This window comes from Photinus pyralis, unplaced genomic scaffold (genome assembly GCF_008802855.1).
Source record: "Photinus pyralis isolate 1611_PpyrPB1 unplaced genomic scaffold, Ppyr1.3 Ppyr1.4_LG6, whole genome shotgun sequence".
NCBI classification, from domain to species: Eukaryota; Metazoa; Arthropoda; class Insecta; order Coleoptera; family Lampyridae; genus Photinus; species Photinus pyralis.
In genome coordinates this window covers 24,003,483-24,031,456 of record NW_022170663.1, presented here as the reverse complement: position 1 = coordinate 24,031,456, position 27,974 = coordinate 24,003,483, and the positions used below count along the sequence as shown (strand labels likewise).

Genomic DNA, 27,974 nt, shown 5'->3' with positions numbered 1-27,974 from the left:
ATTTATTTAATTAACTCCATTTTTCTGTTTTTTTAAATAATTAATAACGATTAGTCCAACCACCGTGTAATTGCAATTTTTGTTTCTGAATTGCAGTTTATTTTGAAAAAAATATACAAAACTAAAGACTACCAAATCATTTCATAAATAAGTCAAAGTTATTATAAATATATTTACAACACAAGTAAATAGGTGAGTTCTACCATTCAAATAATTTGGGTTCTCCACCTGGGTAATCACCAGTTAGACATGCCGTACAGTGACCAACAGTACTTGGACTCTTGACCTGAATATCACTTCTTACTGCTTTCACTAAACCTTCCACGCTTAAGTATTCCAGACTATCAGCACCTGTAATGAATGGTGTTATGGCATCTATGAGTAGACGGAAACACATACATACCAACGTGTACTGCTAGTTGTTTCGGGCTTAGCTTGTTTGCAATTAATTCTTCTCGTGTCGGAATATTGATGCCCATATAACAAGGGTACAATAAAGGCGGACTGGCAATCCTTATGTGTACTTCGGTTGCACCCGCATTTCTCAACAATTTTATGATTGGGCCAATAGTGTTACCCCTCACGATTGAATCGTCAACCAGAATAATACGCCTACCTCTGACATTGTCAGATATGGCGCCTTAAAAATAATTGTAAGTACATCCTCAGATTGAAAGTTCCCTACCAAACTTCTTAGCAACAGCGAGCTGCCTCAATCTCGTGCTCGGCTGAATAAAGCTTCTTCCCACGTATCTATTTTTACACAGCACCTCGGCGAACGTGATGCCAGATTGTCGCGAAAATCCGTGCGCCGCCGCCGTTCCCGACTCCGGCACCGAACTTACGATATCGGCCGAGACAGGGTGTTCAATTGCAAGCTGGCGTCCGCACTGTAATCGAACGGCGTACACCATCTGTCCTTCGAAAATACTGTCCGATCGCGCGAAGTACACGTACTCAAATATGCAGAACGCTTGGGCTTTATCTCCGGGCCTGTCCACAATATCAATTGACCTAATTCCGTCTTGCGCCATTTCGATAATCTCACCCGGGAATACTTCTCGCACGTACTGTGCCCCGATCGACAGGAAACCGCACGATTCGGAAGCGACAACCCAACCCTCCGCTTGCCGTTTCTCGTCGCAATCGCCATACAGCGCTACACAGTCACCGTTCAATCTCAGTCTTTCTTTTCATTGTACACTTACGCTCTCCTGATGGAAGTATTTTTCCTAGACACAACGGCCGGTTACCATAAGGATCTCGAACAGCATATATCTTGTCTCGAAGCATAATAACGAGGGAATAGCTAAGTGGTGCCAACTGCATCAAGTGTTTAATACGGGCATTCCAGTTGGGACCATTTTTTTCTCCTTCGGGCGGATTTAGACATAATGCTTGCGTTATTAATTCACTATCTGAGTGAGTTGACAGACCTACTCCTCTTGATAATACCTAAAGAAAAACTGCCATCATAATTATGCTACTGTTACTACTGTTAGTTCATTAAATAAATAACATCTAGAAATAGGTACATTATTTACTGTGGAGGAACCTTTTTTACCTCTTTTTACCATCCGCACATTAGTAAGGGAGGTAATGTTGCATTGGGGTAAAAAATAATCTTCACTTTGTTGACAGAAATACACGTTTTGAAGCATCAGAAATTCAAATCAAACAAAATCTGGATGATAATAATAATAATAATAATAATTGACTTTATTCCCATACAAAATGATATACATGCATGAGCATTCACTACATGAGAGTAAAACAAAAAAAAATTTCTTTTTAAGATATCTACAGGAAAAAACAAGAGGAGAAAAGAGAAGGAAGAAAGTGAATTTTTTAACATCAAAAAGAAATTTAATAGGGAAAGGGATTCTCTATGCACTATACAGCCCTGAGTTAAAGTGTAGCTTTAGTTTTTTTTTTTTTCATCATTACGTTTTTTGTTCTATTTTCAGCAAACGTGACTTAGTTATGCAAGAATAATTAATATACTGTCCAGAAGTGTCGTTTGAATATTCAGGTCTGTACTCTTATTTCCAGTTAAAACCAAATTTTTATATAAAAGGAATAGCTGCAAAGGTGTTGGGCAGAATGCGCATCCGCAGGTGTGCGAGTGGTAGCAAATGTTCGTATTTGCTTTGTTGTATTGCATATACCTAATGGAATTCGTATGTTGTAAGGGGCGAGAGGGCTATCTCTATGAATAAGATAAATTGTAACAAAAGTTTTAATTTGTATGGCTAATCTAATCTTTTTAGAAAAGTAGCTATACCGATTTCGTAAACCGCAATCTGTTGTTGCTAATAATAGCGCATCAGTGTAAAAATAATTACATAAAAAAAGAAATCCCTGATTGGCTATTTTTTTTATTAAAATTATAGTGGGATGGAGTAATAAACAGATTGTAATCTTTCAGTTTTGCAGTCTAACAGGTCGTTTTTTTTTTGTTTTATACATTCATTTAAGGGTTACAGAAACATGTCAAAAATGAAACAAAAGCTTTAAATGCTAAACAAACATCTTACAGGAAACCCGCCCAACTGCACCATACAATTTCGATGAGACTTCCAAAAACCCTAGGTAAAATGCTCTTCTATTGTACAAAGCGGTCAGGTAACATCGTAACTTTTAATGAATCGTTCCAACAGAAAAATGTTTATGTGGTCACTATCTATTTTCACATGAATCGAAGCTATAGAATTATTTACCCAAATGTCCGACGATAAAAAGTACCTAGTCTGGTCGTTTGTCTATTGTTACAAGCTACACAAGGTGCCCCACGACGAATGCTGACTATCTATATCTCGAAAATCGAGGGTAAATTCACAATATACACATACTATAATGTCGATAACTATTTTAAATTGAACATTCTATATTATATTATTTCGTTTTTAGAATCTACGTAAAATTTTATATACATGTGATGTATATAATTTACCAAAATTTGGTCGTTTGACATCTTTTAATTTTTATATCAAAAATAACGTTTTTTTCTATAGGTATGAGAGCTGTTATTATTAAATTGGGGCTATATAGTTCGGCCCAATTACATACCTCCTGTACTACATAAAATCGAAAAAGAAATTTCCAGGGAGAAACATGGAACTTATATATTTTTTGTAACAGAAAATGCCTGGGAGCATAGGTATCAAATAAAAATAATGTGGCAAATTTAATCATAAAATGATTTTTGTATGCCAAGGACTTGGGATTTTAGTTACTAAAAAAATTTCAAACTGCTATAGTTCCAGGGTGAACCGAAATTAATATTGATTACCAGAAACAAGTTAAATACTTTATGCCCAGGTGTAACAGGACCGGCGTCATATAAGAAAGTTCCTAATCCTGGAATAATAAAAAGTAGGTACATATAAGACATTATTTTAATTATTTCTTCCGATGATATGTTATCAGAAAACACATTGTTTCTGGACTTTATAAGAAAAAAGTGATTGAACTGATGAACTATAATCAATTGTTTATATTTCTCTTATAACGTGACGTATATCTTTTTAACAGGAAATTTCGTCAATTGAAAATACCAAATAAGACTCAATAACCAGTGGGAATGATACCTGCCTACCGACATCGTTTTGTAACAAAGTATATATATTGAGCTGATAACCTCTCACCTAATCTTAAGGAGACCTCCCAGTCCCACAGAGAGATATTAAATAACTGAAGCAGATAAAGACTTATCTTTGTACTAATTATACGTACCATTTTACGTAAACTATCACAGTTAACTAATTCTCCATTGTGAGCGACAGCTAAGGCCCCATGTTGAGTATGGACAACAAACGGCTGACAATTTACCTCTTCGGAAGCGGCGCTTGTCGAATACCTGGTGTGGCCAATACCCAAGTTTCCCTTAAGTTTTTTTATCGCTTCGTCATTAAATATGTTATTGATCATCCCCATTCCTTTGTGTACATTAAAATTTTTCAAACATTTGCCCTCACTTGTAACGATTCCTGCCGATTCTTGACCTCTGGAATGTGAACATTCGAAAAATGCACGCGCGTGTTGGCATTAAAAGCATTACCGATGTTGAAGAGCGACCAATCCCCAGCAGACAATTTGCGAAATTTCCAGTTCGGTTGGCCATTTTCCCGTTGCAATTGCTCCAAAAACACCACATTCGTGCGTTAATCCAGTGTGAACGGCACCTCTGCCTAAACGCTTTTTATCCAAGGCGAATTTATCGGTCTCCATATGCGTTTCGTAACCGAGGAGAAGTTACGCGTGTTATGATGAGAGGAACAGTTTCCAACTGTAGAATAAATTTTTACAATTTCTGACTTTTGGGCTAATTGGCCCGAATTAGTTTAATACGGTCCTGGTGCGCTCCATTCACGGCGCGGGGCTACGTATTAAAAATGAATTGTGCACAGATAGCACCGTGACGTTCGTTAAGCGTAATTAATTAACAATTTATACTTACACGATTTTCAAAATCACCGCAACGATAATAAATTCTAAAACTGAAACCTGAATATTTGCCGCTTCTATTTTATCAACTATAAGCACGTGGCCTTTCCCACTACGACCCTGTTGGACGTCACCACCTACTTTTCGGGTTGTTGTTTGTGTGAAACATCAAAGTTTTGCCCTTTTTAAGCAGTTTATCTAATGTTACGTCGTAACATTTTCGCAATTCAGATCTATTTATTATGGGTGCAATTGAAAAAAAACCGCAATATTCAAAAAATGGGCGTGCGTAATGCTGACGCATGCGTTTGTTTTCCCTCCATTCGCACATTGTGCACCCTATAAACTATCAAGTTTTGTTTTCTATTAATTATTCACTTTTCATTTGTTATTAAGGTAAAGCGTTTGATAGTCTTTCGTCATGGCAACCGTCGGTGAGTGTACTATTTAAACCTAACCTATATTTCACCTGTTGATTTTAGGCGATTATAAACTGGGCACCTTGATAATTGAAGGTAAAACCAAGCAAGTGTACGACTTGCCTCAAGTTCCCGGCCACGCTATTCTTGTAAGTAAGGATCGTATCACCGCAGGAGATGGGGTTAAGTCTCACGCTTTGGAAGGCAAGGCTGTTATATCGAATAAAACGAATGCCAAAGTGTTTGAAATCCTCAATTGCGCAGGTGAGAGTCTACGTTTAAGAGCCCCATTAGCGTTAATCTTGCAGGCATAAAAACCGCATTTGTAAAAATCGCGACCGACAACTCTTTTATTGCGAAAAAATGTGCGATGATCCCAATAGAATGGGTTACGAGACGTTTAGCAACCGGTTCGTTCTTGAAGCGTCACACCGGCGTCCCTGAAGGTTATCGCTTTTATCCTCCAAAATTTGAGACGTTTTATAAGGATGATGCAAACCACGATCCTCAATGGTCAGAAGAACAAATCGTGTCCGCCGAGTTCAAGGTTAACGGCCTAACTATTGGTATGTTGAACTGTTATCATAATCTTATCCTCAGTTGCCACATACTGTGCTCGTAATGACATGGAAATTTCTAGCACACTTTAAAAAAATGAACAGCACGCTAAAAACAATATTTTGAATTCTACTTAAAGCTTGATAGATATGTAAATATTAATGTTTAGTGATCCATATAAACATAAATATCGACTAATAGCTAAACATTCCATTACTTACTTCATTCTGATGTGCAACATAAACTTTCCATTTACTAGCAAAATATTTTGTTATGGAATAAATCCGATGAGTTTGACGGTTGATCAACCTAAATGAGTCACGTGCAACATCAAATTAAAGTATAGATATATAAATTACATTTTTTCAGTTTTGCTCACCTGCTCTTCTGGTGCCTAGAATCTTAATTTGCAATGTTTAGTGGGGAAAGAAAAAATTGGCATTGATATTTTTGTAATTTATCAATTATTGAATCAATTGTTTTTTTAATTATAGTCATTTTTTAATTATACAGTACCCCTAGTTCAGCGCCTACTAAAAACATTGTAAAATTAATTTCAGAAGAACTTGTGTACTTCAAAAAAGTTGGATCATCCATTACTTACAGTTTTTTTAATTGATCATTAATGGAAAAATCGTTTTTCATAAATAACAACACCAATTTGGAAATGCGATAGTATTTTTATGTTGGCATGGTAAAGATATTATTTCCATTAATGCAAAAATTGATTATGGGAATTTCAGCGAAAAAGGGAAAATGCCAACATACAGATAGGCAACCTAAACTGCATTTAAAATGCCTCGAGCTCATTAACTAAAAGGGAATACAAAAGTAATTACTTGGCATTATCCTACGCATTGTTAGATTGTTGTCCACTGTGTTTATTTACTAAAAAGTATAGGTATTTGTGCTATGTTACAGTACCTGCTTGCTGTCATTGTAAATCATACTCACCCCTATAATCAAAGAATACGTAATTACTCTTTGCCTTTATCTTTGGTAAAATTGGCTACGTGAATATATTTTGGTGAATGATATTCACTACAAAAGATATAGATAGGCTTTAGTAGTGCAATATCTTGCATAATTATGTGTCATCGTGTCACTTACAATTATTGTCTGTCTTAAGGCTTTGTTCAGAGATGGCGATAATTGCGCGATTCTCACAGATTCTCATGCATGAGCATCTTATTTACAAGAAAGTGTTCCTAAATCAACCTGTATCTGAACAAAGCCTAAAACAGTCATTTTTCAGTTATTTGCTGTGGCCTTAGGTTTATACATTTGGTAAGTACGGAATTTAATTTAATAATTACACATATTATCTGTTGGGCAATAACAATAAATAAATAAATAAGTAAAATTATAAGCTATGTGATAAAAATGCAAAATCACCTTTAAATTTTTTCCGTTAGCAAACATAATGGATAGATGGTTGGAAGTATCCTCTTTAGCCAAGTTTTTTGTATGATCTTTTCGATTTTGCCATTGTGTATTTTGAATGTGAGGAGTAAGGCCGTGTAGCCTTTAAGCTCTGAGGTTTAGTTCCCTTATCTCATACGGTTTCAGCTTGTCCCCGTCAAGATCATTTAGCCTTTTTCCGCCAGTGGCCTCACATCCGCGTAGAATGTGTTCAGCCATCACTCTCATCTGCCCATCCCCAAGGTCAGCATGTGGCTTCCGCCGCTGCGCCAACCATGGTATTTAATGTAAATGTAATGGACCGTAGGTTCTTCCTTGGAAGCTTCTTTGGCTTCTTGTAAGAATATCTATTTTTGCTCCCTTACCTATTTCTATGTGTATGAGGGCACAGAGGTTTTGTTTGTTTTGAATCGTCTATGTATTACTGTGTAGAGCCCTTCCTAAAGGTGGGCTTGTTTCTTTCCCAATCATCCAAGGTTCCCTGGTTGGAACCGGCGGATTCACCGATATTAGGCTAATAAACACCTAAACTGCACGGCCTCGACTGGTTTTAAACTTGTTTTTAATTAATATATGAAACCAAAATCTGCTAATAATGACTTAACGGAGCTGAAATTCTTTCGGACGCAACAAAAATAATTGAAATATCTTGACGTGAACGGTTGCAAACGGCTGTTTAAGTACAGCTATTGTTACTGAGACACAACTCGATCTTCATCTCCTAGAGCCAACACAAAATATTTTCGGTATGACGCGCCCAACTTTCAAACGCATCTAGATACCGGGTGTTCATCTACAGACTGATCATTAAAACTGGTAACTTCAAGGAGGAAAATAGGTGCTTCGTTAGCCTTAAATTTAGCATAAAGCACTAGTTTTACTACTTAATGTTAAAAGTATGTCTCTGCTCTGAAGAACATAACCATAATTCATAATTGGACACATCACTTACTGTATCCATATATTCTTTCAGGACAAACGGAATATGAAATAATGAGGAAAATGAGCATTCTTATTTTTGAAATACTTGAAAAGGCATGGGCCACACGTAACTGTGCTCTTATCGATATGAAAGTTGAATATGGGGTGGACGAAAATGGTTTGTTAGTCACAGTAACACTACAATAATTGTGAACACACGTAACTTACAGGTGAAATTCTCCTGGCCGACATTATTGACTCGGACAGTTGGCGATTGTGGCCTTCTGGTGACAAACGATTAATGGTCGACAAACAAGTGTACCGTAATCTACAATCGGTAACTCAGTCAGACTTGGACACTGTGAAACGTAACTTCGAATTGGTTAGGGAGCAATTGGATCATTTAATACCCAAAAATGATAACATGGTCGTTATATTAATGGGAAGTCCGTCAGATTCCGATCATTGTAATAACATTAAAAAACATTGCACGGCTCTTGGCATAAATGTGGATATACGTGTTGCCTCAGCTCACAAATCGACCGAGGAAACCTTGAAGATCGTCAAATATTATGAATCGTTGCCTTTACAAGTTGTCTTTATAGCCGTCGCCGGACGTTCAAACGGTCTGGGACCAGTTCTATCGGCAAACTGCACGTCGCCTGTTATTAACTGTCCTCCTGTTAAAATGGACAATGTAGACAAAGATATATGGTCGAGCTTAAATGTGCCGTCGGGTCTGGGTTGCAGCACAGTTATGTATCCTGAAGCAGCCGCTTTAAATGCGGCCCAAATGCTCGCTTTGAACAATTACATGATTTGGAGTAAATTAAGAGTCAGGTTGTTTGATAATTGTACTTCAATCGTTAAAGCTGATCAGAAAATTCAGAAGGCTTAATAAGTTGTGTTTAGAATAAATATTTTGTTATTGCATCTTATGATTTCATACTATCCATATCTAGTGGCCTAGGAACAGTTGTAAAAAAGTCTACTGACTGGACTAACCAATTGCAAAAATTGCATCAGTCCAATGTTTTGCCGTGTCCCAAAAAATTCAATTGTTTTTCGCTACTCATTTGTTTTCTGAAATAAAAACAACTGAATGCTGCCTTATTATCGGAAATAAAATGTTAAACAACTTTCATATAAAAATATTTTGTATACATTGGTTATTTACCGAGATATATACTATATTCCATGCATCATGGGCCCCCGTCACAACCATCAAGCAAGGGTGTTCAGGAATACATGCAGGGTATTGCATGTAAGTATGTAAAAAAAATGTGGGAGGGGGATCAAAACAAGCACTTTAATAAACCGAGATTCCAATGTGTTTCGTTTGGGAGCCATCTCCAAAAACTGGCGAAATTTCCACTTCTTCTTTAATTTAATTTATTAATGCCAGATTTCTAAATTTTGATTGGCTTAACGAATGTCTTAGGTAATGCTTCAATAATTTCAGTTTAGAAAAACTTCTCTCGCCACTAGCGACATACCCAGGGATCGTTAAAAAAATTTTTATAACTACAACAGTATTTGACCTCTAAATAATTAAAAACATCCAAAGATTTCATGGAAAAGGGTAACATACTAGAATACAGGGCGAAAATTTTCTGGAACATTGAATATCATCATTTAAAGAAGCTTTTTATGGTTGTATTAAAATTAATTTAATAATTCCAGTAGTTTGCGTTGAAAAAAAACGTTATTCTTTTGTTAGTTGTGTGAGAGCAATTTATTGTATCAAAAACTTAAGTAAATTTACATGCTTAAAAATTACTTTTAAATAGTTTTTATTTTAAAAATTATTATTTGTATTTTTAGACATGGTGACATCACATTTATCCAAAATTTAGTGCAGATTAAAAATAGGGCATTAATAAATAAATGAGAATCAAGTTCCAAAAGTATATAATTGAAAATATTTTAGGTAAAACTGTACTGTTTTTTATATGGATTAAAGGTTGTGGTGGAGACTGGGGGATTCTCGCAAACGTAGTACAGTAAATCATTTTTTTCTTAAAAAATTGTCGAAAAATCTAAATGTTTCCTACCACTATTTTTGTACGCACTATCACTAACATGTTGTAGAATGTGTATAGTGCCCTTTTTTTTTGGGCTCATTTTTCTCATGCAGTCACGTGTACCATTCCAAACTGTTTGTATGTTATTTAGGAATAAGTCAATTAGGATTTGAAATATGCTGTGCACCTCCCATAATGTGATACGTGAAACGCCACTGGCTATGACTAACTCATAAACTATTTGTCCCCCTCCAATTCGTTTACCGGTCTATTTGTTTATGTTATTACCTCAAGTGAGGCATTTTATGATTTGTGAATCGTCTTTTGTATTTTTGTATGTAGTTTTCCATTGAGTAAGTGACAACTCCCTTTTGCATTTGAAATCCCTATTGCAGAATATGGAGAGTATCATAGAAAGGTTCATCCCCAGCGAGTGGACGTACCAAAGTGGAGCGTTGTCCTGCCACTTAGTCGAATTAGACGAATACACACAAATGTATGCAAATCTAAAACAAAAAGTTTCGCGTGCCTTTAATTTAGGAGTGCGAAAGATCGCAAGAGTCGAAAATCCGTACTTGTGGGCGCAGTATTTGTTACGAAAGGAGGAGTACCAAACCAACGGGGTCGTTCGCGAATTGGAATTGTTTCACGATACGAGCAGCCATAATGTGCAGTCCATAGTTGAAACTAATTTGGATTGGCGTCGTGCTCATCGGGTGAAGTATGGGCGTGGTGTAAGTTTTTCGCCGTCTCCTGCATACGCAAACAGCGAATCGTGTAGATCGAATGGCACCGATCGGGCATTGATAGTAGCGAAGGTGTTGGTGCAAAATTCTGAAACTGTTGCCACTTCAGTTAAACTACCGAGCAAAGGGTATGATACGACAGTGGGAAACTGTGGAAATGTGTACGTAAAATTTTACGATGACGAGTTTTATCCAAATTACATCATTTACTATACAAGTCGCAGAAGGCGGTAATTTAAACGGTGCCTAAACGAGATTATTGTATTCCTTATATAGGTATACTTTTATTATATTTTACATATGACATCTTTGTGTACTGATAAGAATGTGATTTTACTATATTTGAATGTTTATTTTGTTAGGTTTGTTACATGGATACCTCCATGGGTTCCTTGTAATGTATTTTTACTTATGACAATATAATAATCTAAGTACTGAATGATTTTTTAAAATACTTCAACCAAGTGTTTTCATTTTTGAGTCAAGTAGTATCATTTTACTGACGAGTTTTGTATTAAATTTTACTCAAAATCATATTTTAACATAAAATTTGAATTTTTATATAGTACTTTTGATTAATGTCAATCTGTCAGTGATGACAGGAGTCATTATAGACATTTGGAAATGTCAAAAATGCGGCCCGTAAAGTGACAAGCGGCAGGAAACGTAGTCTGCTCTGCCTCTGTCATGGAAACTAAAATTTCCTGACAGAAAGTAGGCATGAAAATGAAGGTACGATTTTGGGTAAAAGAAATTAATCAATGATAGAACAGGGTATTCAAATACAGTGTGATTGATTTTGTGTCCCAGTGTATATTTCTTTTATTATTGGAGATGAAAAAAAAGTGTCAAAAACAATAATATTTTACTTTCAATTTCTGATAAAGCTACGTATTCAAAAAAACCAAAACCGCATCGGAAATTAAAATTTTTTAAATAGAACGGTTACTTTTTTGTGCAATATTCTTAAAGTCCTTGAAATTCTCTTGTTATGTTACCTTAGAAATTAAACCTACAGGAATGTGTTTAGAACCAATCGCAGTAACTGTGGAAATTGAAACAAAAACAAAATTTTCAATAGGAAGCGAGGGAAACAAATGAAAGGCGCTTACAGCAGAAATAACTATTATAACTTAAGACAACTTTAAATACATTGCACTTGCTTCCTATGTATTATTAAATCGAATAAAAACTTAACATTTTTTCATCATTTGTGTAATTAGGTATTACTTTGTTGCCTTGTGGTTCTTATAGAAGTTACATTACTCACTAAACTAATTGTGTGACCAACAAGTGAAAAACTTTCTTTTGTTTTTGTTTAAATTTGCACAGTTACTGCGATTGGTTTTAGAAACATTACTGTAGCTTTAATTTCTAAGGTAATTATAACCTATTTGATATCATTGTAAAGAGAATTTGAACCTCTTTAATCAATAATATTGCAGAAAAAAGTAACCGTTCTATTTAAAAAGGTTATTTTGTTTTCTGATGCTCTGTTGTTTTCATATCAATTGTTTTTTACACTTTTTTCCTATTCCCATAATATATGAGAAATATCTGCTTGGACACACAAAATCAATCACACTGTATATCACCGAGTGCCACTGTTGTCCGTTACTGGAGGTAAAAAGACCATATAATTTACCGTAATTTGTTATTTTGTATATTCAGTACATGAGTGCACAGTCTTTATCTCGCATAGAATGTATAGGTAAACATATCCAGTTTGGTTTACATGACGAACAGTTGATGAATTATTCATTTATATCGGCAAACGATAATCTGGACTACTTTTTGATAAAGCATTCACAATTATTGTTGTGTCATATTTGATACTGATAAAACTATCATATCACTATCAATTATGACTCGTACCTACAATTACACAAGGCTGTAAACTTCCTTAATTAACTTTAAGTAGGTACAATTGTTGGACTGCAAAATTAACAAAATGCTTCATACCTATGAAGTCACAAAATTAAATAATGCTGCACAACATGGCACTATTTGACTGCTATGGTCAGAAGTGTAATTCTTTGTTGTGAGCACCATGCTTCGGCGGGCATGTAAAGCTGGCAGTCATATCACGATTGTCGTGAAAACGTCCATGCCACCCATACGGTACAATACAATACAATTGTTTACCATGCATAAGTACCTACTATAAAGGTAAAACAGGGAAATGCGCGCTATATTATTGCAGAACGTTTGAGAGTCACAAAAACCGCCCCTAGAACAAGCAAAATAAATTTTTTATCGTCTACTAATTGAAATTATGATTGGCTTAATTTGTTGATGCGAATTTTGGTGCTTATTTTTTTTATACAATCTCTCATGCTGTGTAGGAATCTTTGAGGTAGTGGCCTACTTTGGTGCTCGGTTCCCTCATGCAGCCACGAGCACCTACCTCTATTTTTTAGGAACAACTTTACTTTTGCAGTGAGGTCATTCTTTATGTACCTACATATAAAAAGGTCAAGTATTTAAAACACTTATCACCTTTGTTAATGTGGTCCATGAAACGCCACTGGTTATGACTGGCTACTAAACAATTTGCCCCTCCAATTCGTTACCGGTCTATTTGTTTATGTTATTAACGCAACTCTTAAAAGGAGAGAACCTTGCATTAATAGGGGGCTTGACGGAAATGGACAAAAAGGAAGTTATAACAGTGCGAGAAGAGTGGGGAGAAACGCGTTATTATTGGCAGTGGTGTAATAAAACAAAACTGACATCGTCTCTTCTGTTTTGTGATAAGTCAAGTCGACATAACTGACCAGCGCAAAGGCAAGATATTTTGACGACTTCCGTCGCGTGTTATACTATTTCCCACCACCTCTTATACGCAACTCTTGAATTTTATCATTCCGAGTCGCATTTTGTAAGTGACAACTTCCTTTTGCATTTGAAATCGGTTTTGTGAAATGGAGGGTATCGTTGGAAGATTTATTCCGAGCGAATGGACCTATCGAAATGGCTCGTTATCAGACTGCCACTTAGTCCAATTAGAAGAATATACACAAAAGTATGTAAATTTAAAACAGCAAGTTGCCGGTGCATTTAATTTGGGAGTGCGGAAGATCGAACGAGTGGAAAATCCGTATTTATGGGGGCAGTATTTATTAAGAAAAGAGGAATTGGAAACCAACGGATTCGTTCGTGAAATGGAATTGTTTCACGATACAAGCATCCATAATGTGCAGTCCATTGTTGAAACTAATTTGGATTGGCGTCTTGCTCGTCGCGTGAAGTACGGGCAGGGTGTAAGTTTTTCGCAGTCACCTGCATACGCCAACAAAGAATCGTCTAGATCGAATGGAACTAATCGAGCATTCATACTAACGAAGGTGTTGGTGCAAAATTCTGAACCTGTTTACTCTTCAGTTTTGCTACCGAGCAAAGGACATGATACTACAGTGGGAAATTGTGGAAAGGTGTATGTCAAATATTACGACGATGAATTTTATCCAACCTACATCATTTACTACACAAGTCGCTGAAGGTATTAGTAATGGGAACAGTGCCTAAAACATATTCTTGTATTCCTTATAAGTATACCTACTTTATTATTAGATTAGACATATTTTTGTACTTAATAAGAATGTGATTTGATTTTGCTATATTTTAATGTTATTTATGTTGTTAGTTTTCTTGTAACCAAATATAATTTTTACTTATGACAATCTAAGAAAGTCAGGAATTGAAATATACCATTGAGTGCCTCTGTTACTGGAGGTGCAGACCTTACCATTTAGCAGGATTATTGTAATCAAGTCTGCTTGTTGTTGTAATTATGCAGTTCATTGTTAAACCACATACTACATGCGGCCGGTCTTATAAAGCACACTATCAACTTTCTTTTCAATTGAATACATCGCACACGAACAAAAATAAAACTACGGAACCCTAAGCAACAATATTCAAATTAATTTATTAATATTCGGAGGAGATTTTGTCATTTAAAAGTAGACATAGCTGAAGCTTTGCCAAGTGGATATGTTAAAATGATATATAACAAATACAAAAAAAATAAATACGCGAGTTGGAGAGGGTGAAAATCGTACGAGCGCAATTTCCCGTAAAAGTTGTGAGCAGAGACAAAAGTGTTGAATGAAAAAGTTGTAGATCGTGAAAAACTCGTTTTTTTCAACAAAAAAATTTTTTTAATGAAAATTGTCCTTCAGAGATTTATTGTACGGAGTTTGGTGTCATTTTCTTTGTTTTTATCTGTACTTTTTTGATGAAAAATAAATTATGGTCCCCATTGAAGAAGCTCAAAAAACGAAAAATCTCTAAAATGACTTTGGTAATATTAAATTTTCTAGTAAATAATAATAATAAAAATAGAGTTTTTATTGTCCTACAGACTTCAATCCAATTACTTATAGAACAAAGACAACATTATAATGGTAATGTACATGTTGTAACGAGTGGTTTGATTTCGCGCCAAATTTCATTACAAATTTCGAAATTTCTTGTCATGATAGTGAAGGTCACCCTGTATATTTCATTATTTGTTCCGGTTAGAAATTTTGTGTTTGGGCATTTCGGTTCGCTCAAGACTATGGTCCGATAGATTTAATTTCGCTCAGATTTAATTTCGTCGTGGGAAGAGTGCAAAGCTGATTGACGTCATCATGAGTAATGCGAGTTTTTTGTCGTTCGTTTATCAACTTTGGCGCCGTCTAGACCGAGAATAGGAGCGGATATAGCACCGAGCCATCAAGAGGTAAGGAGTTTTCACGTCGTCAGCAGAAAACCGTGAGATCAGTTTATTCAGCAGTTCCTGGAGGTTGACGACGAAGTTAGAGTGGGTTAAGTCTTCTTTATCTAAACCAATGGGAGAATTTCTAGCGGGAGCCATTTTTGTTTTATGGTAATTTGGGTGTGGTTTTTTCATTTCAATTCTGAAGAAGGGGATCGTTTTGCAAAGACTCGCGTTTTGTACGTCGAGCGGTCAACACGTACTTTGAGTGATTGCGTTTTTGAGGGACTCTCGGTTAGTACGTCGAGCGGTCAACACGTACTTTGAGTGATTGCGTTTTTGAGGGACTCTCGGTTAGTACGTCGAGGGGTCAACACGTACTTTGAGTGATCGCGTTTTTGGGAAGACTCGCGGTTAGTACGTCAAGCGGTCAACACGTACCTTGAGCGATCGTTTTGGTACACTTGGCGGTTTGAGCCACCGGCTTATTTCGGTCGCTCGCAGTTGCGTGCTTTTTGCACCCGTTTCGAAGTGTTATTTTCTTTTCGCGTTGATTTTTTGGCGAAGAAGACCCAGGTTCCAATCAGGTGATATTTTGGCGAACCCTTGAGCTTCACCCCAGTTTACTTTGGATGCAGTGAATCGCGTTAGGATACGTTGTGATTTCTCGAGGATATATAAGTCAAAGTGCTGCCTAGTCCTCAAGGCGCAGAATTTCGGGATCCGCCCCAGGTGGAATTTCCTACTAGTGCCGTACGGTCATTTGTCGAAGGAGCGCTGCGTTTCGGAGAGATATTTGCCCCAAGAAGAGCTGGTGAAATAATACGTCGAACCATCGCGGTTTACCGTCGGATAGTGATCATAAAAGTTTGTGTTCTGCCGTACCGCTAACTCAAAAATCCGTCTCCCGCAGGCGGTCAAAGCTAATAAACTAATAAAATAAAATTAAATACACGTGCTGGGTAGAAATTTTGGCAACTAGCCGTCTCCCACTCGCCACGCGAAGGATTTCCTGGACTAAGTTTCAGTTCAAACGCTAAACTTTGCTTTCGTTCCGAGGAAGGATAGGCACCGTGGATTTTTGTTTCCGTGTGTTAAATTCAAGCCACCCCCTAGGAAGTCACAGAGACCTAAGTGTCAGGTTTCATCACATCCACCCTGTACCAGAGGAAAGAGCAGTTCACAAGATCGGCTGTACAAATGTTGTAAAGGTTAGTCTAATTAAATTTGTAACATTCTGTAAAATTCCACTTTTTGGTAATTAAGCTATAGTAAAAAAATTTTTGATTTGATTGTTTATTAAAGTCCAATGAACGATTACCAAAGAGTAGGATAAATTTTTGTGTTTATTTAAATAAGTCCCAGCCCACGCTGGATTAAAAAACGATTACCTGTTGTTGCAATTTTCAAACTGTAGAGGATGGCCACCCCTTGAGTAAATTAGTTTCACCTGATAGGATTTTTTATTTAGTTTAGTTGTCATTGTTAAGCTAGTGGTTTTACAAGGAGGAGAGAAGAACTGCTAGATCCCTGTAAATTGTTTGTATCTCTAATATCATTTCAATATATTATCTATTTGGTTCCAATGTGCCTATGTCTTTAACGAAGAACGAGGGGAAGGTTTGTTACGCAGTTTCAAAAGAGTTAAAAGCCCACCGATTTGAGTTAGCCGGAGCATTTATTTTTATCGATTGAGCAGCCTAAGAAGAAGACGGTTTGCCTTGCCGGGCGGAACCGATGGTAATCTTCAAATCCAGAAGGAACCCCCGTAGCAATGTGGATAATTTGTTTAAATTTTGGAGATTGTCATTTTTTTTGGCGTGAAACTTACTTTTAGTTTACTTTCGATTTTTTAAAATCAAGTAAGTATAGGCCTTTACAGTTGAGCAAACACTATTTTAGTTCTCCGTAAGCTACCTTTTCCGTTCACAGTACGCCCAAATGTCACTAAGCGAAGTTATTTCGAATGAAAAGTTATTGCGTTATACACATTATCAGAATGATGGGCCTACTTTGAGCAAATCTAGTACCTATTACATACATTTTTGTTTTGTTTTTGTGATCATTAGCCCTTAGAGAAGGAACTTTCTTTCATAGTGGCATTAGCTTGTCTCAAGGTTATGATTGTAGTGTATAGTTTCAATTGCAGATTTGTTTCTTTAAAGTCAAACACTATGCAAGTTCACAATAAAGGTGCTCAAGGCAAATATAGTCGGAAGTTTTATTAAAATTTGACATATTTCACTGCCCCTCCCAGCGTTAAGACATAGGATTTTGCTAACAGACATATGACGATTTCTATGCTTACTTGACTATGTATCAGGATACCTACTTTTCAAACAAATCACTCATGTAACGATAACTAACATTTTTCTCTCCGTCCACAAGTGCTTTTGAAAGTTTTCAAACATTTTTTCTTTTTCAAATTCACTTTAAGTTGGTGGTTACTTAAGTGCCTCCAGTTCTGGAAAGATGCTATGAAGTTGTTTAGGCAATATATCCATTAGTATTATTGAAATACTCATATGATACAAAATTTCCAGTTTTATAGTGTCAAAATTCAAAATGAAAAATTATACAGTGCTATTTATTAAGAAGTAGACATACTTAGGGATGTATGTGTATTGTTTTCCCCTATGTCTACTTTTAAATGACAAAATACTTCTGAAGGGCGCCTAATTTTACGCAACTAAAATAACTTCTTAAAACAAATAAAGATCTGGCTGTCATTTTAATTAATTGAATATTGTCAATTGGTATAGTGCCGGAAGAGATTTATTTTCTATTAAGACAAAGTAACAATATTCAATCTCATTAATATGACAGCCAGATTAAAAGTAGACATAGGGAAAAACAATACACATAAATCCCTTCTTAATGAATACACTGTATATCTGAGGTAGCAACCTCTGTAGACTAAAATTATTCATGTTAGGTACATGAAAATACTACCGATAGATCTTATTACGGTAAATTGGGAATAAAAACTAAAAAAGTCCAGATTGTAGAATAAATAACGATTATTTGTGATTTTTTTTAAAATAACTAAAATTAAATCTTACAATACATTATCAGGGAAATTCTTGTACAATCCTTATAGGTATATGTAATATAAAAATACAGTATAAAATCAGGTGCACATGCTTATGGGTTTTATAAAAACATTGTACATAATATAAATAAAAATCAAATTTTAAAAAGTAAAATTGCATCTAATAAAATATGTAAGAGCGATCCACTGTTATTGCCATAAGCCTGCATAATTTCCTGTTAATGTAACAGGTAACGGACCGCCTGCGGTAAATAGTCTCGTGCCACTTGAATCGTAAGAATGTGTATATATCGCAGGCACATACTTTACATTCTGAATGTTATCCACATATTCCTCATCGGGAAACTATAATACAAATAAAGAATATTAGAAGTATATGTGAAGATCACGTACCACATGACCTTTGCTTGTTTTAAGTACAACGGTTCGTGATGAATTTATACTCGATTCGAGATATTTGCCTGCCTTCAGATCATAGAACATGAGCATCCCCAATCCGGTTCCTATAGTTAATATATCACCTTGAAAGCTGACTGACCTAATACCACAACCCGAATACCGCGACGACACCTTCTTAACAGCCTAAAAACAATAATTAATTCTCGACCACCATTCAAAAACAAACCTGAAGAGTTCTACAGTCTAAAAGTAAGGTGTACGATCGACATCCAATAGCATATAATCCGTTGTCTTGCACCGCCAAACACACGTTTTCCTGCGCCGATGGCAGCTTTCTGGATAGCTTTTGCCTAAACGTCTCTGCGTTCCAAATGTGGATATAGCCGTTCAATGATAGGGCGGCAATCTCTTTAAAACTCTTATTGAATGTCAAAGCACGAACCTGAATTAAGACAATTGATAAAATGTTTAGAACAGACTTTTTATGTTAGTCGACCTACTGGAGCAGGCCAAGTGCAAATATGTTCATTCAATGTCACAGGCCTGATGATGCTCATTTTTCGGGCATGAAACTGGCCAAATTAATAATGTCGAAAAGGACAGCAGTTTTTAAAATGTAGAAACAAAAAGTAATAAAAAATAAATAAATAAAGTTGACGATGGATCCAAAAAAACCGAAACATCGAGCTTAAAATCTAATTATTTCAGCTTGCAGGGGGGAAAAACTGCAATGTCATTTGTTTCTAAAAATATCTTCAAGTAAAGTCACAACAAAAATCGGCAAATTTCAGTTTTGTCTAATATTTTTCGACAGCGTCTTTACAAAAGAAATCATTCTGTGCTCTGCACTATTTAATAATAATAATAATATATATTGTTGTGCAGTCACGTTGATACATTTACACTCATTATTTATTTGATAAGAGACTTGAATCATATCCAATAATCAAGTGTTCTATCAGCTGTGTCATCTCATTCCTGGATAAGGGATTCCTGGATACTAAAAAATTATTTCAATGATGTGCTCTTTGTTCCGTAAAATCAAATAAAAATCCCCAATTTTCACTTGTCCAACCCTGGATCGTCGAACATAAAAAGTCGATTTAAACATTTAAACTCATTACTTTTTGAGCAGTGCGACATTCTTTTAATGCCAAAGCAGAAACGTGCTGATATGTGGGCATTTCTTGCTTTTCGTCTATCATATCTGGTGTTATTTGCCAAAGGGACATCTTTGTGTCTCTCGAACCACTTACTAAGAATTGATCGTCTAACCAGCACATATCAAAGACCTACAAATGATATTGTTTGTAGTACTCAGGTTTACAAGACTTACCCAGTCGCGATGTGCATTTTCACCAATACAGATAGGATCCAGTGTGGGTAATCTATATATTGCAATATCACAAGTATTTCGTGCGCCAGTTGCTAACAGCGAACGGGAAGGATTAATTTGTACAGAATGTATCCCACACTGTTGTTGATCGCCTCCGTGAGCGTCTCGTCTGCTAATTAAAGACGGTATTTGATCTAACGAACGAGTTACTACATCATAAACCATTAACTATAAATGAGTCTGTGAAAATTGAAAAACGGAGGGAGTATTATACCTTATTGCATTTAGTACCGAAAACTACCTGTCTATCACTAAGCCACTGAGAACAAAAAACTTTATTCATATTTCCCAAATTAATGGGAGTCTCTTTAAACATTTCGTGAGTTAGTATGTGTCTCGATCCGAAATCTTGGTTAATAGTTCGTACATCTTTACTTAAAAACTCTCTAGTACGCACATAATCCACAAAGTTATAGGAGGTACTTAAAACTTCGTTTATTACGGCTGAAGTCTCTTCTTCACTGTCACTATCCTCGTACGTTATGAAGTCCTCCGGTTTGTCTGGTTTGCGATTATGTTCCAGGCGTAGGGCTTTCGCGCGAGTCCTGCGTTCTTGAATTCGATAATTAAAGGAGCAAGACGATCTACATCCATAAATTGAAACCATACGTGTTTTAGACATTCTCCAACGCAGGGTCACGCGAATTTAGCCCTTTTTCGCTCAAACCTAAGCGCTTTACGTAGCATCTGACCAATTCATTCTAACAAATAAGGCTGGTATTTACTTTCAAGTCATAGTAAATTATAACCACAAAACTAAAAACCACAGCATTCGCCTAAAGTTTGTACAAAGCCCAACTATTTTGCGATTCCAGCGTTGCCATTAGTACGATCCTAAGAGCAATAACGGTATAAAACGTCAATAAGAATGCGCCGAACGTTAGGCAACACACATGTCACTTTGTGTTTTTCGATCCCTTTGAAAGCTGTGAAGCAAGCGCCTTTATGTTTGAGAAAGGATCTCATTTCTTCCACTCTACGTCGTGATTCCAAGTATTAAATTTAAAAAACACTGTTTTTTCTCAACAATCACACCTATGGATTTTTTATGGGTTTGGGTACCCGCTTTTCAATTTTGCACAAAAAAAACGTCTCGGAACAATTCTACATAAATTCAAAAAAGAATTTTGAAGGTAGGGAAGGGATATTTCACTGCCTTTGCAATTGTGGCATTTGAGTTGGGAGATAATTTTATAAACGTTGATTTCATGATATTCGATGATCCGGTGATGCAGAAACCAAACCGTGTTAAATTTGCCGCACTAGGCTTTCGCCCATTCATCTGCATAAGAGCACCCACCACTGGTCATGGCAATCGTAGTAATAATACTACACTTGGCAACGTTGGATGTGATTCTTCCTAACATGTGCAAAATAACCACAAAAACCTAACCTAGAAAATGGCATCATTCAAAAAACTGAATAGTGAAATTTACAAAAAAAAGAATGCAATTTTAACACAAGACGATTTATACTGGAAGAAATTTGGGGTAACTATGACATTATTAAAATCATACAACTTGCTGTTATTATAGCCTTACATTTTAGGCTCCAGTTTTAGTTAAAGAATATGGCCCAATAGACTACATCGATTTCTCTCCAGTTGAACCTTATTACTTTGCGGTGACATGCTCTGTACGAGTGCAAGTTTATAATCCAATAACGAAGTTGGTAGTAAAGAATTTATCAAGATTTAGAGAGAATGCGTATGGGGCCACATTTCGTTACGATGGTAAATTGCTGTGCGCAGGAGGCGAAGAAGCAAATGTAAAGTTGTTTGATGTCTCTTCAAAAGGACTTCTCAGACTGTTTAAAGGTCACACGGCACCGGTTCATAGAACATTTTTCCTACACGATAAACCCCAAATCGTTTCTTTGAGTGATGACAAAACTGTTAAATTGTGGGATATACCGACGGAAAAAGAAATTTCATCGTATAGTGAGCATAATGACTATATAAGAGCAGGTGCAATATGCAGCTCAATACCCGATATCGTACTTTCGGGCGGATACGATAGCATGATAAAAATGTACGATACCAGAAGCAATAAACTAGTTTTATCTGTAAACCATGGAAGCCCGGTAGAGTCTCTGCTTTACTTACCATCAGGTGGCATATTCTTATCTGCAGGCGGCACAGATATTAAAATTTGGGATTCTATCGCTGGTGGAAAACTTCTAGGTTGCATATCCCAACATCACAAAACCGTAACGTGCTTGCGTCTTGCAAGTGACAACAGACGCCTTTTATCGGGAAGTTTAGACCGACATGTTAAAGTTTACGATATTAACACCTTTCAAGTGGTGTACACAATTGACTATCCTAATGCAATTTTAAGTTTGGGAGTCTCAAAAGGTGACGATTCGGTGGTAGCAGGTTTAGTTGATGGATTGGTATGCGTAAGTCGTAAGAAAGAACAACAGGTTACGAAAAGAGAAGAAAAACTTGCATCATACAAATATTTGGCTCATTCCTACACTAATGCGGTTGACGTAGTTGTACCAGAAAATGTGAAACAGGAGCAGTCTAAAATAGATACTTGCTTTCGAAAGTTTTGTTATTCAAAAGCTTTAGATAAGGCTCTACTTCCGTACGTAGCTAAGAAGTATCCACAGAAAACTGTCGCAGTTATGCAGGAACTGATTAGGCGCCGTGCATTAGAACGAACTTTAAAAGGAAGAGACACCAAGTTCATTTTACAGATTTTACGCTTTATCAGAACAAATATCACAAATTATCGTTTCACGGTCGTATTGATTGACGTCTTTAATGCATTTTTAGATGTCTATGAAGATAGTGTGCAATTACTTCCAAGTGAAGTGAAGACCGCATTACAAAGCGTGAATCTTGTATTGCACAAAGAAGCAGAATTGGGTAATCAATTAACTGCTCTTCAGGGATCAATCAGTATGTTGCTAGCGGGAGCTACAATGTCGAGTAAACCTACAAACGTATCTCCACATAATTTGACACCGAGTACTGATGCACAGAAAAGCTTTATTGTAAATCTCACTTAATGCGAATAAAAAAATGTTTCTACATTTTAATCGTTTCGTTGCAGAAAATCAATTTTATTTTGAATATTTTCGAATGTATTATATAACTGAAGTAATTCCTTTTCATCCAGTTCTAGAAGAATGTTTTTTTCATCAACTGAGTGTGTTTTAGTTAAACCTAGCTTCAATTGCAGATTTGGGGTAAGTTCCTTGGACTGAAGAGGGGAAGACGTTTGTAAGTTTAATTCCCACGAAATTTCGGTTAAATTAAATCGATCTTCCAAGTTCCCAAAATCACGTTTCGTTACTATTGTCCAAGCTTTAACGAATTCTTCTGCTTTGTCATCACGAAAATTTAAGGCTTCTACTAGCTGCTTCTGTAAGCCAGTTGGTTTTAAAATAACCTTGAGACTTTGTTTAAATATGTAAAAGGCAGTTTGCAAGAGGAGTTCCAGTTGTTTCAAGTTTAAACCTAAATTTTCCTGCAATTCCTGTAGTTCGGACTGTGAGAAAGGATCTTCTGAATGAAATCTGTGTATTTGTTCAAGTAGCTTTGCAAATTGTGACTTTTCTATTGAATTTATTATATCGATACCAGTTTTCAACCTAAAATAAACTGTGGGTAACTATTTAAGAATAAACTGCATTTATACTTTGGTGTTATACTAATCCACGAAATATTCATATTTGTTTATGATATTTGCAATAAAATTGTAGGTTAACATTTGAATGCGTAGTGGCACAATTAACGGCCTTATGTCTCCCGTAGTAGTGCAGAGTTACAGACATAGGTATGTACCACAGCTGATTTGTCCGCCATTTTGAACCCCACTGACAATTCACGCTGGCACAGTGGCGCTAACATGTGGACTAGACCTTCAGGACAGCCAGCTGTTGTTCTTTAGGGCCCTACATCCGTCCCATTACTCTCCGGTAGTAACGCTAACGCTCGGATTTGTTTACCCAGGCGCTTAACTATCTTTTCCGGTTCCTTCATATGTTCCGGAATCCAGACCACTGGCTTTTTATAGGTTTCGAAAGGGTTTTTAGCCGAATCCGCGTCTTTTCCCAAGTTGTTTCTCGCTCTATACCCGCCGCCTGATATACGAACCTGTCCTCTTTTGCAACCACTCCCTTCTTAAGGTGATCAATTCCGTTGCGGGGAACCATATCAGGCGCCTGTTTCATAAAGTAACTTCGCAACTTTTCACATCACTTTTGATTTACCTAATTTTGAAGTGCAAAGTACTTTTAGTCAACGTAGCATTTTGGCATTGAAATAAAAACTATATTTCAATGCATTTTGTTTGTTATTCATCTCTATTTTACATATTTTGAGTGTTATCACGTGTCAAAATAGTCTATACCCAAAATCGTCCCGAAACCTTCATTCTTACTTTGTGACAGGAAATTTTAGATTCCATGACAGAGGCAGAGCAGCAGACTTTATCGAAGATGCTCATGCGGCCTCAGCCTAACTTGGTAACTATTGGCGTCGTTGCATTGTGGAGGGGCGAATGCAAATAGCTGCGGCACCACTGGTGGCTTCATTTCATTTGCTCACGGCGTTCGCAGTGGTGCTCATCTGCCGCCATTGTATGTAAAGGTTGTTTTTTCCCGCCTTTAATCACAAAATTTTGGTTTTTTCAGTACAACTATTTTCTTCTATTCGGCCTTTTTTATAATTTAAATTATTTACAACATGTTTTGGGGTAAGTATTACAATTTCTTGTGAAGAACTTTCCACAACAGTAGCAAAGCACGTGTTTTCTAAATGGTAACGATTTCTAGGTTTAATAATGGAGCCGAAACGGCGCTACTCACAATCAGTGAAGCGTGCATTCCATATCTCTATGGCAGCCTTGGACCTCTTTTCTGCAGACGATAATCCTACACAATTAATGCTATTTTTTGAAAACCGCAACTACTTACTATGTACTCTTCAAAAGGGACATACGGTGCAGTGCCCCTTGGATCTAAATTTTGAGGTAAAGTTTGAAGGTAAATTGCACTGTATACTTATTTCTCTGTTAGGCAGGTGACGAAGTTGTATTCGCAACGAACGGAAATTGTAATATTCACCTAAGTGGATATTTACAAGAAGATCAACTCGATTATTTAGATGGTGATTTGGAAGAGGAAGAGGAGGAGGGTGAAGCCGATGAGGAAGAAGTCGCACAAAAACAAGTTTCAAAACAGAAGAGATTAAGCCTTTCACCTAATGAGAAACGTACATATTTTTTAACTTGCTCAGGAGTAAGTAGTAATGGTTTATTTCTAGCGGCATCCAAAAAATCTAAACTTGAATCAATACTAAAAGAAGATTTCGATACAAATGATGAAGATGACGATAGCTATGTAATGTCAAGTGATGACGATGCCGAGGAAGAAGAAGATGAGGATGGTGAAGAGGAGGAAGAGGTATGTTAAAGTTAAAGTTATTGGTTCACTTTTTTTTGTGCTTATCAGGAGGACTCCGACGATGATGATGAAGAAGACGAGGAGGTCGTCCCTCAACCACCCATTAAAGTAATGAACGGTGAAAAGCCAAAATCTCTTAAAAAACAAAAGGAAAAGGCAAAAAATGAAAAACCAAAAAATGAGGCACCCGCTGCGAAGCAAAAGGATCAGAAAAATGCACCGCAACAAAAGAGGACCGTTGAGGGTGGTGTGGTAATTCAAGATATTAGAGTAGGCGAAGGAGCAATCGCTAAGTCTGGAAAAGTTGTACAAGTGTATTACGAAGGAAGATTAAAAAACAATAATAAGTTGTTTGACCAAAGTAACAAAGGATCTGGATTCAAGTTTCGGCTGGGAAAACAAGAAGTGATTAAAGGGTGGGATGTGGGGGTTGTTGGAATGAAAGTTGGTGGACGTCGACGTATAACATGTCCTGCACCAATGGCGTAAGCTTTGACTTATATTCATATAAACTTGATCACCGACACATTTTTTTTGCAGCTATGGCCAAAAAGGATCGCCACCTGCCATTCCGCCAAATGCCACTTTAATCTTTGATGTAGAACTTAAAAATGTTATCTAAAATCTTGCATTTTTATGTTTTTTGTTCCTTGTATTCTATATTGTAAGTTTCGAATAAGTTCACTTTTGTATAAATAAAAACAATTCATTCCTTTATTAATTTTATCAATACAATATAATGTTAACTACTTTCTATAACATACATTTCCTTTTAAAATATCTGCAAATTCTGTTGTGTCATCAATAATCTTCTTTTTTGGCTGGGGGTCCTTCTGAGATTCCTCCTTGTCTTTAACTTTTTCCCATGGATTCCAAAACTTCAACAAAATGGGTTGAATGTAGCGATGGAAAATGAAGAGAAGTAGAGGAATTATAAAACATGGAACACAACCAGCCATATTTCTAATACTATTCGAAAGCAAATGCGTTATCGCCGTATGTTAAATGGTTTTGGAATGATTAGTTGAGTTGTAAATTGACAACTGATAAACGTACAGGCGCCATTAGTCAATCCAAAACACGTGATTTATGTGGTTTTTTTCATACTACCATAGGCGTACATAGAGAAGTACCAGGGGCTGCTTACACCTTGTGTTCAGTATTGCCCCTTACGCGCTTTCGTAAAAATGTGATGCGAATTGATGGTTAATAAGGCTCTAAAGTTTGAAAGTTAGTCGTAGCCAAGGTTATTTTATTCCAAAGGTTACCTGGTAACTATGTGGGCGGAAGCGGGAGGGACGGAATGTATACGTCATCGAGAATTCAGACATTGACGTTCAACGTTGTTTGTAGTCGCGCGGGTGCTTATTATTCTTGAGTTATAGTTTATTTCTTTAAAATTTGTTGAATTTTGAAGTGCATAAGGACATATATTTGCTGTAGATACCTGTTTGGTGCAATATAAAGACATTTAGTTTGCGAATTTTGTGGGTTTTCATAGCCGTGATTGAAAGGTTAGTTCATCAATTATATGCACTTTTGTATGTTATAATTAAGTATTTTTTTGGATGAGTGGCGGTAACACGGTAAATAAAATCTCGGTTTTCACGTTTCCCAAAGACGCTACCGTTCTTAAAGAATGGGTAAGAAAAGTTTCACATCCGGCACCAAACTAAAATGTGCTGCGTCCTCATTGGTCAAAACGGTCAACCAATGAAAGCGTAGCGTCCCTGGCCGCAAACGTTTAAAAGCAGAGCCACGAACTCTGCAAAGTGCAACGCAATTTCTGCTTCGGCTGCACTTCAAGAAACAAAAAGCTCTTCACCTGCAGAACCAGGTCGCCTTGCCAGCTCGACCTCGCGCCACACTCCATCAGTCAGAAGACCTGCATCTGGGCTCACCCCAACGACAGAGCTCGCAGTGTGCACATCGGTTACCATTTTGTACATACTATAAATATACATATTCCATAAAACGCAACAGCATTTTATTTGGCGTCATCCGCTAAAGAATGTTTAGAGTTTTAATTCCCAAAGCCTAGGTATTAATACATACGGGTGGTCATGGGCGGACTGGCACGGGGGGGGGGGGGTGGCGATTGCCACCTGGCCTGTAGATCATAATGGCCCGTTGGAAATTTATAAGTATGTGCTGTATTTAGTTTCTTGCACTATTAATAAATTATTAACACGTTTCTCTAATTGGGGTTGATGTTAGGTTGTTAAAAAATTCTGTTTTAATTGAAGTGTTTTACAATGAATTTATCATTTTTTGTCGTAGCATGAAAGTGCTGAAATACAATGATAGGCGACGCACCTCGTGTGGATTGTATATTTTGTTACTTTTAATTATCAGCTGCAATTTAAAAAAAAACTGTATGGTAATTGATTTTCGAGAAAGGAGTACTTTAAAATGTTTTTGTGGTGCACCTCAGAGCTACCTCCCCCCGGCACCTTCATTACTACACT

General features: G+C 36.6%; 8 protein-coding genes across 9 annotated transcripts; 5 read left to right on the top strand and 3 right to left on the bottom strand.

The window, feature by feature from the left end:
• Positions 1-60: 60 nt before the first annotated feature.
• On the bottom strand, positions 61-4,604 carry LOC116175171 (amidophosphoribosyltransferase). The gene is made up of 7 exons (XM_031493291.1): positions 4,460-4,604; positions 4,061-4,288; positions 3,736-4,006; positions 1,209-1,455; positions 686-1,159; positions 404-640; positions 61-351 (listed from the first exon to the last, which is right to left on the bottom strand). The coding sequence occupies exons 2-7, from the start codon at positions 4,228-4,230 to the stop codon at positions 200-202; spliced, it is 1,551 nt and encodes a 516-aa protein (XP_031349151.1). The 5' UTR covers positions 4,231-4,288; positions 4,460-4,604; the 3' UTR covers positions 61-199.
• Positions 4,605-4,732: 128 nt separating this feature from the next.
• On the top strand, positions 4,733-8,699 carry LOC116175172 (multifunctional protein ADE2). Its single transcript, XM_031493292.1, has 5 exons — positions 4,733-4,880; positions 4,929-5,129; positions 5,174-5,431; positions 7,819-7,944; positions 7,997-8,699. Exons 1-5 carry the CDS (start codon positions 4,868-4,870, stop codon positions 8,662-8,664), a joined length of 1,266 nt encoding a protein of 421 aa, XP_031349152.1. The 5' UTR covers positions 4,733-4,867; the 3' UTR covers positions 8,665-8,699.
• An 814-nt stretch (positions 8,700-9,513) lies between these two features.
• On the top strand, positions 9,514-10,999 carry LOC116175173 (protein mono-ADP-ribosyltransferase PARP12-like). Its single transcript, XM_031493293.1, has 2 exons — positions 9,514-10,124; positions 10,186-10,999. Exon 2 carries the CDS (start codon positions 10,189-10,191, stop codon positions 10,768-10,770), a length of 582 nt encoding a protein of 193 aa, XP_031349153.1. The 5' UTR covers positions 9,514-10,124; positions 10,186-10,188; the 3' UTR covers positions 10,771-10,999.
• Positions 11,000-11,216: 217 nt separating this feature from the next.
• Positions 11,217-14,814, top strand: LOC116175170 (protein mono-ADP-ribosyltransferase PARP15-like). The gene has a single exon (XM_031493290.1). The coding sequence runs from the start codon at positions 13,461-13,463 to the stop codon at positions 14,034-14,036; it is 576 nt and encodes a 191-aa protein (XP_031349150.1). The 5' UTR covers positions 11,217-13,460; the 3' UTR covers positions 14,037-14,814.
• A 3,429-nt stretch (positions 14,815-18,243) lies between these two features.
• LOC116174243 (DDB1- and CUL4-associated factor 12) lies at positions 18,244-20,895 on the bottom strand. Its single transcript, XM_031492134.1, has 6 exons — positions 20,303-20,895; positions 20,029-20,256; positions 19,817-19,984; positions 18,919-19,134; positions 18,687-18,875; positions 18,244-18,638 (listed from the first exon to the last, which is right to left on the bottom strand). The coding sequence occupies exons 1-6, from the start codon at positions 20,708-20,710 to the stop codon at positions 18,483-18,485; spliced, it is 1,365 nt and encodes a 454-aa protein (XP_031347994.1). The 5' UTR covers positions 20,711-20,895; the 3' UTR covers positions 18,244-18,482.
• Positions 20,896-21,282: 387 nt separating this feature from the next.
• Positions 21,283-23,130, top strand: LOC116174184 (U3 small nucleolar RNA-associated protein 15 homolog). Its single transcript, XM_031492057.1, has 2 exons — positions 21,283-21,578; positions 21,637-23,130. The coding sequence occupies exons 1-2, from the start codon at positions 21,489-21,491 to the stop codon at positions 23,104-23,106; spliced, it is 1,560 nt and encodes a 519-aa protein (XP_031347917.1). The 5' UTR covers positions 21,283-21,488; the 3' UTR covers positions 23,107-23,130.
• On the bottom strand, positions 23,067-23,838 carry LOC116174185 (COMM domain-containing protein 10). The gene is made up of 2 exons (XM_031492058.1): positions 23,739-23,838; positions 23,067-23,691 (listed from the first exon to the last, which is right to left on the bottom strand). The coding sequence occupies exons 1-2, from the start codon at positions 23,768-23,770 to the stop codon at positions 23,133-23,135; spliced, it is 591 nt and encodes a 196-aa protein (XP_031347918.1). The 5' UTR covers positions 23,771-23,838; the 3' UTR covers positions 23,067-23,132.
• A 779-nt stretch (positions 23,839-24,617) lies between these two features.
• On the top strand, positions 24,618-26,220 carry LOC116174182 (46 kDa FK506-binding nuclear protein-like). Of its 2 annotated transcripts, XM_031492055.1 has the most exons (7): positions 24,618-24,681; positions 24,736-24,797; positions 24,877-25,073; positions 25,120-25,315; positions 25,367-25,506; positions 25,555-25,991; positions 26,047-26,220. In XM_031492055.1, the coding sequence occupies exons 2-7, from the start codon at positions 24,788-24,790 to the stop codon at positions 26,126-26,128; spliced, it is 1,062 nt and encodes a 353-aa protein (XP_031347915.1). In that variant the 5' UTR covers positions 24,618-24,681; positions 24,736-24,787; the 3' UTR covers positions 26,129-26,220. The 2 variants fall into 2 exon arrangements, with proteins under 2 accessions (XP_031347915.1, XP_031347914.1); XM_031492054.1 differs by having other exon boundaries at positions 24,637-24,797.
• The last annotated feature ends 1,754 nt before the right edge of the window (positions 26,221-27,974 follow it).

Excerpts from the sequence above, each read along its gene's own strand:
- LOC116175171 (XM_031493291.1), bottom strand. The coding sequence starts at position 4,230 with ATGGAGACCGATAAATTCGCCTTGGATAAAAAGCGTTTAGGCAGAGGT. Across the intron at positions 641-685 it reads CGCTGTTGCTAAGAAGTTTG|GCGCCATATCTGACAATGTC; the intron begins GTAGGGAACTTT and ends ATTATTTTTAAG. Across the intron at positions 352-403 it reads ACAACTAGCAGTACACGTTG|GTGCTGATAGTCTGGAATAC; the intron begins GTATGTATGTGT and ends CATTCATTACAG.
- LOC116175172 (XM_031493292.1), top strand. Across the intron at positions 5,130-5,173 it reads TGAAATCCTCAATTGCGCAG|GCATAAAAACCGCATTTGTA; the intron begins GTGAGAGTCTAC and ends TTAATCTTGCAG. Across the intron at positions 7,945-7,996 it reads ATATGGGGTGGACGAAAATG|GTGAAATTCTCCTGGCCGAC; the intron begins GTTTGTTAGTCA and ends CGTAACTTACAG.
- LOC116175173 (XM_031493293.1), top strand. The coding sequence starts at position 10,189 with ATGGAGAGTATCATAGAAAGGTTCATCCCCAGCGAGTGGACGTACCAA.
- LOC116175170 (XM_031493290.1), top strand. The coding sequence starts at position 13,461 with ATGGAGGGTATCGTTGGAAGATTTATTCCGAGCGAATGGACCTATCGA.
- LOC116174243 (XM_031492134.1), bottom strand. The coding sequence starts at position 20,710 with ATGTCTAAAACACGTATGGTTTCAATTTATGGATGTAGATCGTCTTGC. Across the intron at positions 19,985-20,028 it reads AAAATGCACATCGCGACTGG|GTCTTTGATATGTGCTGGTT; the intron begins GTAAGTCTTGTA and ends TATCATTTGTAG. Across the intron at positions 19,135-19,816 it reads AATGTCGCACTGCTCAAAAA|GTTCGTGCTTTGACATTCAA; the intron begins GTAATGAGTTTA and ends GTCTTAATTCAG.
- LOC116174184 (XM_031492057.1), top strand. The coding sequence starts at position 21,489 with ATGGCATCATTCAAAAAACTGAATAGTGAAATTTACAAAAAAAAGAAT. Across the intron at positions 21,579-21,636 it reads TATACTGGAAGAAATTTGGG|GCTCCAGTTTTAGTTAAAGA; the intron begins GTAACTATGACA and ends CTTACATTTTAG.
- LOC116174185 (XM_031492058.1), bottom strand. The coding sequence starts at position 23,770 with ATGAATATTTCGTGGATTAGTATAACACCAAA. Across the intron at positions 23,692-23,738 it reads TGGATTAGTATAACACCAAA|GTTGAAAACTGGTATCGATA; the intron begins GTATAAATGCAG and ends AGTTTATTTTAG.
- LOC116174182 (XM_031492055.1), top strand. Across the intron at positions 25,074-25,119 it reads CCTTGGATCTAAATTTTGAG|GCAGGTGACGAAGTTGTATT; the intron begins GTAAAGTTTGAA and ends TTTCTCTGTTAG. Across the intron at positions 25,992-26,046 it reads ACATGTCCTGCACCAATGGC|CTATGGCCAAAAAGGATCGC; the intron begins GTAAGCTTTGAC and ends TTTTTTTTGCAG.